Source organism: Schistocerca nitens, chromosome 1 (genome assembly GCF_023898315.1).
Source record: "Schistocerca nitens isolate TAMUIC-IGC-003100 chromosome 1, iqSchNite1.1, whole genome shotgun sequence".
NCBI classification, from domain to species: domain Eukaryota; kingdom Metazoa; phylum Arthropoda; class Insecta; order Orthoptera; family Acrididae; genus Schistocerca; species Schistocerca nitens.
Genome location: NC_064614.1, coordinates 1125704514 through 1125714012, shown reverse-complemented (window position 1 = coordinate 1125714012; position 9499 = coordinate 1125704514). Strand labels below are relative to the sequence as shown.

Below are 9499 nucleotides of genomic sequence, written 5' to 3'. Positions count from 1 at the left end.
TGCTGCTTGCATTCTACATGATAGTTGTATTCTGGTCCAAGCAGCCAGTGTTGGTAGTCAAGTGTGCTTGCAGTGTGCTTGCTTCTGTGTATGAATGGTGTGTTTCTCTTTTGCTGATCATGGCAGTGGCTGAAAGCTTTATATAAGTGTCTTTACCTGTCCTCTTTGCTTTACAGTTAGTAGTAATTTCTCTTTTCCTTCAGTGTTAATCTTTCTGTTTTCACTAATACATAATTTACCTAGTAGATAGAAAGTTTTGTCAACCATCTCCCATGAAATTAAACAAGTACCCATGACTCATTTATGAGCACATATATTACATTGTACTGAAAAAATTAATAAACATAACAATTTATTTGGTGATTCTAGTGCGCAGTAATAACAATTGTAGTCTGTTAACAGTATCTGAAATCTATTTTGCCTACAAATAACCTTGACTCCTTATGGTTGTTCATTCTAATTCATAACACAGGATTCATAGGTAGGCACCATGTATTTTATATTAATGTACGCATCATCTCCACCATGTCTTTCCAGAATTTCAAGTGTTTCTTGAATAAGATCGCCAAGATTCTCATGCTTCATTTGAGTATAATCAATGTCATCACCACAGTTCACTGAAATAAAACATGTCATCACAATATAAAATACTGAGGACATGAAATAAAAAAGCATCAATACATTCTCTGTGTGGATTTGAAAATCAAGTAAATATGTGAAAGATATGAAGTACAAAGCATGTTCAGAAAGTATGTGTACTGTGAGCATAATGGGCTCTGGTTGGCAACACTAACCACAGCAAGCATGTCAAGAACACAGTCATGTGTAAACTCATGTTGTGGTGTCCAGTTGTGTGAAAGATGTCAGTAAGAAATCCCACCAAGTGCAAGCCATGTGCTCTGATCCGCTTCCTACTCACAGATGGAGTGTATCAAAATTTTTTCTAGAGTCAAAATGGTTTACAGTGAAGGTGTTTCAAACACAACGACTGTGTTTAAGTGGTGTAGGGAGTTTGTGGAGGCAGAACAAATGTTCATGATGAACAGATGAGTGGAAGGACTTCCATTTGGACTGACGAGTTGCTAAAAAAAATCGTGGAAACTGTTTGTGAAGTTTCTGCAGTGTTTCCACAATTCACCAGAACTCTTTTATAAGAGATACTCACAGAAATATTGGGATACCAGAAACTCTGCAAGATGGGTGCCAGAATAGCTGGCAGAGTAGCACAAAAAATACTGGGTCAGTAGCATCTGCGAGTTTCTAGAGCAACTTGAATTGTAAGGTGAGGATTTTCTAAGCTCTATTGCGACTGGAGATTAAACTTGGATGGCTCATTATACGCCTGAAACAAAAAGATAAGTCATCACAATGGCATAGCACCGATTCCCATCTACCAAGAAATTAAAAACTACAAATTTGGGCAAAAAAATCATGGCCTCCGTGTCTTGAAACCAAAAATGCAGCATTTTGGTCGAATTTCTCCCTCAGGGAAAGATCATCAATTCACAACGATACTGTGAGATCCTAAAAAACCTCAAAACAAGCACTCAAAACAAAAGGACAGGAATGCTGACAAGAGGAGTATGCCTGTTGCACAATAACACCTGTCCTCATACAGCCTTACCTTGAAGGTGCTCTTGGACTCATTTGATGGGAATGTTTTGCCCCCCACCCCTCCCCCCTCCTCCCGTCCGCCCCTCCATACTCCTGGCTCAGCACCTTCAGATTATCATATTTTCACCTCCGTGACCACACACGAGTGGAATAAATTTTCAACTGACAAGCAGATGCAGAGGGAGGTTCTGAAGTAAGGAAAGGAGCTGGCGGGAGAGTTTTTCAAGGAGGGCATAAAGAAGCCGACACCATGGCACATCACATGCACTGAATGATATAGGATTTATGTGGGAAAATAGCCAACAAGTGTATCAACGATATCCTGTACTTTTTTCAATCACACTTTTTCTAAGAAAAAATAAAACTCTAGTACACTTAAGTTTCTGAACATGCCTTGTATGATTTAGTGCTACGTATTTAGTAACTTATTTTACAAATTGTTCATTAAGACCACAATAACTAGTTTTAGCTATGGGCAATACCAGTTTGTATTTTGCAGACAGACAAGCCTGGGGTTATATAATGATGAATTTCTGTATGTTCATTAAATCCGACACGGTGACTACCACAATCTATTCTGTACTTTATTGAGTCATGTGCAAACAGGTTTCAAATGATGCCATGCAAAGTTACCAATGGATAAGATGATGATTTATGTGAAAGTCATGCTAATGATAAAAAACTTTCATTGCTCATACTTTTGTGTCATTTGAGAGCATGTTAAGCAATATTTATACATTATTGGAGATCATCTTTGTTATTCAGTATTCTTTCCATGATTTCCTGTCCCATTTTCCCTCTATGGCCAATGTTCTGCTTGTCTTCTTTGTGGTAGACTTTGGAGCTGTCGATAAAGTATTTGTACTTTATTTGATATAAAATTCTCCACTTGGCTTACTTCTACTATTCTGGTTATTCAGAGAGTTTCACTTTCATACAGATACACTGTTTCAATACGTGAATTATAGCGTTTAAGTTCAGTTTGTTTAAATGTAGAATCGTTCAAGTAAAGGTAGTGCACTCCACAAGAAGAAGCAGCCATATTACCTCATCTGATGATGTTAATTTGTGCTGTATTAGTTTTAATCATGTTAGTCATGATATGACAACTGCTGCGTTTTTTTAACATACAACCTTCACTTGAAGAATTTGACAGGGTGGTCCATAGTTGTGGAACAACCCTACTAAGAGAAAAACAGGTGAACAAACAGAAATGTACAGCCAAATAATGTGAGATGCAAAAGGGAGAAAAACTTATGACGTTATGTTACCAATGTGGAGACCATTTTGTATGCTGCCACCCTGGATGCTACTCAAATGGATAGGGGATCATGTGACACAGCAAACACATAGAGAACTTCATGACAAAAACAGTAGTGTATTTCATTTGAGCACAGCTCTATCCACTCTTAAGTTATGTCTCATATAGCACAGAACAATACATATGCTAGTTATAATGTATAAAGGCTACAGGACGTGCTTGACATCTCAGCATTTGGTAAGGTTATAGTTATCTCTGGTATCTATTCCTAATGGACTTTAAACCACACATGTACCATAATGTGAGCACAAGCATAAAAAATGTGCTTCCTGAGATGTGCAAGGTTTTTGACTTCCACTGCATACACAACTGCCTTCGCATGTACTGATGGCTAGAAATCTAATACCAAATTTTGAATGAAAGACCAATGCCAGCCACAACTGTGCATCAAAATAATTCATTGGCGAAAGATGAACATTTGTGGCAGACTAGGACATGAATCCACATCTCCTGTTTAATATGAGCGGTTGCCTTATCTGCCCTGGCCAACAAGACATGCACCTGTCTGACTGAAATTCTCAACTTGTCTCACACAAGTAGTCTATTCCTGCAAGAGACTCAGACCCTGTTATGCATCTGCACTGAAATTATCAAGGCAGTCACACCTCACTCTCTCTCTTTTTGTATGTGTGTGTGTTTTTAAGACATGTCCAACAGAACAGACACCACACAGTTGTTGATACAGTGGGTGTATCAAGTACAGTGTCCCGGATGTCTGGCCGAGTTGGTTAAGGCACCTACTTGCATTAAGAGGGAGTCATGTTCTGGTCCAGAGCAAATTTTAAACTTTCACCATCAAATTATTTCAATGCCCAATTGCAAATGGTGTTGGTCATTCCTTCAAAGATTGACATTTTTGACCATTGTCTCAACAAATGTGTGGTGTCTGTTCTGTCAGACATGTTCACTTGTGAAAATATTGCACAGAGATGTAGCAGCCATCCTGCATTTACCTTCAGAAAATTAAACTGCAGTACTACAGTACATATTTAGAATGAAAAAAAGCTGTTCCTAAATTTTAAAACTAATTACTTCTTTTCTGAGGGAAGAAAGAGGAACATATTAATTAATATTTAAATGTGTCTATGGGCAGCCTCTTCAAGGTCAGCACGGGACAGCTTTTCATATCTCTTTGTAATTTTATAAGTACTTTATTAATAATGGTTTAAAATCATTATGTTAAAAGTAAAGAGATGATTATAAATGAACACAACAATGGAGAACAAACACAGCATTGTGAGAATGTCTCAGCAGTCAAAATGGGCAGAGTGTTCTGTGAAAGAGAACTGATATTTTAAATACATAAAGTAGACACCCTGTTTGCTTTTGAGATATGTAGAACATGTCTTCTGGCTAGGAGATCACAAGATTGTCTTATTCCCAGTATTTGCTAGCTCATTTAGCATTATCCAGGGTGCAGATGTAGCCTTCTGCTACAAACATGAACTAGCTTTTAAAACATCATTCAAAAATATATGGTACAACCTATGGACCATCAGCATCCATCCTATATTCTTCTGCTCTGGGTATTGTCTTTTCAAATGCTAAATATTGTGCCCAACTTTGGTTAAACAGCCAATATGCACAAAATAATCAATGTTTGAAAATATAATAAAATGTTGACAGATACAAAATATACTTACCAAGCAGTGGCAGGAGAAAACACATACAAAATATAAATAAATGTGCAAGCTTTCATCTTCCACCGGCCCCATCTCCAGTGTGAAGGGCTGAAGGGAAAGGAAGAGGGATGATGAAATGAACTTACAAAGTTTAGGAAATGAGGAGAGGTATGGAAAAGTGGCTCAGAACCCTGGGGCAGGGGAGACTTATTCGACAGGATGAGAGGGACAGACTGATTACTGATGCCTCCAACAGATGAGACTTGAAAACCTGAGAACTTACAGGTGGAGGAGAGGATAGTAAGCAAGACAGAGATTACTGGAAAAGCATTGTGCAAGAGCAGAAACCTAAGTGCCTTATATCTGATAGACTGAGGAGGGGCGGGATATAATAGACAGATTGGAAAATAAAAGATTTAGAAAAAATAAGTTGTAGTTACCAAAAAGAAATGCTTAGCCCACAGAAACTAACATGAATTTAGGTCTTGTGGGTGACAAGAAACAAGCACATGGAATGCCAGTTCCCATCTGTGTAATTCTGAGAAAATGGTGACAGGGGAAAGAACTCACATGGCACATGTGGTGAAACAGGCACTGAAATCATGACTGTTATGTTGTAGAGTGTGCTCTGCAACAGGCCATTGTTTGTTACCATTGGCCCGCATCTCGTGGTCGTGCGGTAGCGTTCTCGCTTCCCACGCCCGGGTTCCCGGGTTCGATTCCCGGCGGGGTCAGGGATTTTCTCTGCCTCGTGATGGCTGGGTGTTGTGTGATGTCCTTAGGTTAGTTAGGTTTAAGTAGTTCTAAGTTCTAGGGGACTGATGACCATAGATGTTAAGTCCCATAGTGCTCAGAGCCATTTTTTTTGTTTGTTACCAGTATACACCCTCTGGCAAGTCTTACAGGGGAACAGTCACAGGGGTAGGAGCCTTAGAGTAGAGAAGAGGGTGCAGTACGAGCAGGGGGTCTGATCAAGATATTGCAGAGATTGGGAGGGAGGGGGCACATATGGCTATTCTAGTTGTGATTAACTTCTCATGGCAGGGGTTAACAGTCATGTAGAACTTTTTAAAAACTTCGTTTTCATCATTGACTATATCAAGTATTTATTTTCATAATTTCAATTTTGGCCTTAGAGCCATTATCAAGTGGTGTGCTGCAAACATATCTTCACGCCAATTGTCTCAGTTTACATTTAAACAAGGTACAAGAACAGTGGTTTCTTGAGATTTATGTTAAGGAAGTTCACACTGTTATAGGGTTCAGATACAATGGTGACATGTGTAAATATCAGAGGATTTTTAGAGTGAGACATGTGCTGAAGCTAAGTAGTTTGCAGCACACCACTTGACAATGGCCCTATGGTTGAAATTGCTTTTGTAAAAATAAATACTTCGTACAGTCAATGGTGAAAATGATGTCTTTTAGAAATATTCTAGGTGTGGTGGGCGAAATGTCAAGCAAAGTGGACCTCATTTCAGGGCAAGATTTTAGGAATTCATAGCCTTGTCGAAGCAGCTGATTAATATATTCAAGACCAGAACAGTGCTGAGTGACAAGAGGTGAACTCCCTAGTTGGTTTTTGGAGGATCAGCAGTGACAGGCTTGGATGTTATGGCCCAGGAAAGCTGCTTTCGAATTAGACTGTGGGATAATTGCACACCGTCAAAGCTGAGGGAGAGGGCATATGAACAAATATGTTTGCTTAGAATGCCAAGGCTGCATTGGAGGAAGTGTTTGACATGCCAACAAAGCAACTGTCAACATATGAGTACAGTTGTTGTTTGTAGCTTAAATGTGAATAAGGATGAAGTCAATGTCAAGTAAAATGGCATGTAATGCAGAAAAAGAACTTGCGAAATTTAATTGGAGACTGTTTCAGAGATTCCAAAAATTTCAACAGGTCAGCCTCAACATGAGCCCATATGGCAAGGATGTCATCAATGTGTCTAATCCAAACTAGGGGCTGAGGCTTATGGATCCCAGGAAAGTTCTCTCCATGCGACCCTTGAAATGATTGCATAGGAAAGGGCCTATCATGATTCCCATGGCCGTACCCTGTGGAGTAATGTATCACTTTGGTAAAGTGATATGTGATGGCATACTGTTTGGGAGTTAGCTTTTATGTTTGTGCATGTACTCTGATTTGGTTGAATGCCGTGCAACTTCAAGATAGAGTGACATGAGCAGTTTTTGCTACATGTTACAGTGCTAGCTGGTTAGGCAGTTTATTCTGTGCCTTGACATTCCTATGAGAGGTGCTGTGGAATAGAGAAGAACGTGACAATTAGAGTAACTTCAAGGAAGAGAATTTACCATTATTGTCACAGTTCTGTATGTAGTTGTACTGATTGTATATCAGAGAAGAGTTAATGTCCTATAATGGTCTGTACATGTGTTGCGCGTGAAGACGTTCCATATTATATAACAAAGGCCAGCATAATCACATTTACAAAGAAGGACTTTCCATCATTTAGTAGAAAGTTGGATTTGAGAAAACTTCATAACTGCCAGTGCAGGAGAAAATGCAGACATGTAGCAGTCTGCAGTGATAAAGAATTACACAAGGTTGTTCTGACCACTGAAGTAAAAGGCAGAAGGTCAGAATTAATGGTTAATGGAAAATGAAAATTTGCTTACAAACTCTCACACACAACACATAACATTTAATTCTGGCTCAGTTATATGACAGCACTGAGTAACACTTCTGTGCCAGAAAAGGGAAGAAAATTGAACGAGAATAATAAATTAAATATGAACTAAGAATAAAGTAACAATTTTGTCCTTAGCAACATGATTGATAGCCAAGATTATGGTGCAGTGCAAAAGCCATTACTAGCACTGTAGTGAAAAGCAATTAAAAGGAACTGAGTAGCCAATGAGCAATCATTAAATTTGTCAGCTATAATTATGTGAAAGAAGTATTTAATAAATCCACGAGTTGAAAGATCATCCACTACAACTTCTGAGGACTTCAGTTGAATGGGTGAGTTGGAAAAGAGGCCATGTCCTAGAACGCAAAAATTTCAAGATACACAAAAACCTGTTTTACTATACAATGAGTTTAAGATGGTGTCATGGAGTTTCCATGTACCAATTGGCCCCAGGGAGAAACAATATACACCATTACAACATTGTTTAGCTACTGACCGTGGTCAATAATAGAGTCTGAATTTACTAGAGATGATCTCTTTCGGAACCAGATGATGTTGATGAGCCAACAAGCATTCTGTTTGCAGTGGAAGTACTACGTTATGCTAGTTTATTTCCATTAGAACTGCTGATAGCCTTGGGAGAGCCAGCCCTAACAACACTACCATCTGGTGAGCAAGATGTATGAGACAGGCAAAATATCCTCAGACTTCAAGAAGAATATAATAATTCGAATTCCAAAGAAAGCAAGTAGTGACAGGTGTAAAAATTACTGAACTATCAGTTTAATAAGTCACGGCTGCAAAATACTGACCTTGGGGAAGATCAGTTTGGATTCCGCAGAAATGTTGGAAAACGTGAAGCAATACTGAGCCTAAGACTTACCTTAGAAAATAGATTAAGGAAAGACAAACCTATGTTCCGAGCATTTGTAGACTTAGAGAAATCTTTAGACAATGTTGACTCAAATGCTCTCTTTCAAATTGTGAAGGTGGCAGGACTCAAATACAGGGATTGAAAGGCTATCTATAATTTATACAGAAACCAGATGGCAGTTATAAGAGACGAGAGGCATGGAAGGGAAGCAGTGGTTGGGAAGGGAGTGAGACAGGGTTGTAGCTTATCCCCGATGTTATTCAATCTATACATTGAGCAAGCAGTAAGAGTGAAAAAGAAAAATTTGGAGAAGGAATTAAAATCCATGGAGAAGAAATAAAAACTTTGAGGTTTGCCAATGACATTGTAATTCTGTCAGAGACAGCAAAGGACCTGGAAGAGTAGTTGAACAGAATGGGCAGTGTCTTGAAAGGAGGCTATAAGATGAATATCAACAAAAACAAAATGAGGATGATGGAATGTAGTCTAATTAAATCAGGTGATGCCGAGGGAATTAAATTAGGAAATGAGACACTTAAAGTAGTAGATGAGTTTTGCTATTCAGGGAGCAAAATAACTGATGATGGTCAAAGTAGGGAGGATATAAAATGTAGACTGGCAATGGCAAGGAAAGCATTTCTGAAGAAGAGAAATTTGTTAACATTGAGTATAGATTTAAGTGTCGGGAAGTCTTTTCTCAAAGTATTTATATGGAGTGTATCCATGTATGGATGTGAAACGTGGACAATGAATAGTTTAGACAGAAGAGAATAGAAGCTTTCGAAATGTGATGCTACACAAGAATGCTGAAGATTAGATGGGTAGATCACGTAACTAATGAGGAGGTACTGAACAGAAATGGGGAAGAGGAATTTATGGCACAACTTGTCTAGAAGAAGGGATCAGTTGGTAGGACATGTTCTGAGGCAAGGTATCACCGATTTAATATTGGAGAGCAGCATGGGGGGTAAAAATCGTAAAGGGAGACCAAGAGACGAATATAATAAGCAGATTCAGAATGATGTAGGTTGGAATAGTTACTTGGAAATGAAGCAGCTTGCACAGGATAGAGTAGCACGTAGAGCTGCATCAAACCAGTGTCTGGACTGAAGACCACAACAACAACAACAACAACAACAACATTACTTATATTCATCATAGCAATAAAAGAGCGCATTATGAGCACACAGATTTATTCACAGTGTACCCAAAATACAGCCAGAAGCAAAATATAGCAAAGCAGGCAACGGTGGGTACACTTTATCTCTAGCTTGTTTATCCCTTTCTCCCTACTGGCAGATACTGTTATAAAATGGTATCCACTCATCAAGTACGTACTGCAGAATTTTCTTTACATCATCCATTGATGTAACATTGATGAGCTGCCTGTACCAAAGTGTGTAATACTTGGTGA

The 9499-nt window shown here is 38.7% G+C and overlaps 1 protein-coding gene across 1 annotated transcript in view; it reads right to left on the bottom strand.

Annotated features, from left to right (window-relative positions):
- Positions 1 to 456: 456 nt before the first annotated feature.
- Positions 457 to 9499, bottom strand: part of LOC126238612 (parkin coregulated gene protein homolog) — a 117812-nt gene continuing 108769 nt past the window's right edge. The window contains exon 4 of the mRNA XM_049947803.1: positions 457 to 617. Within this exon, the coding sequence (XP_049803760.1) occupies positions 457 to 617 (161 nt within the window). The remainder of the gene's footprint in view (positions 618 to 9499) is intronic.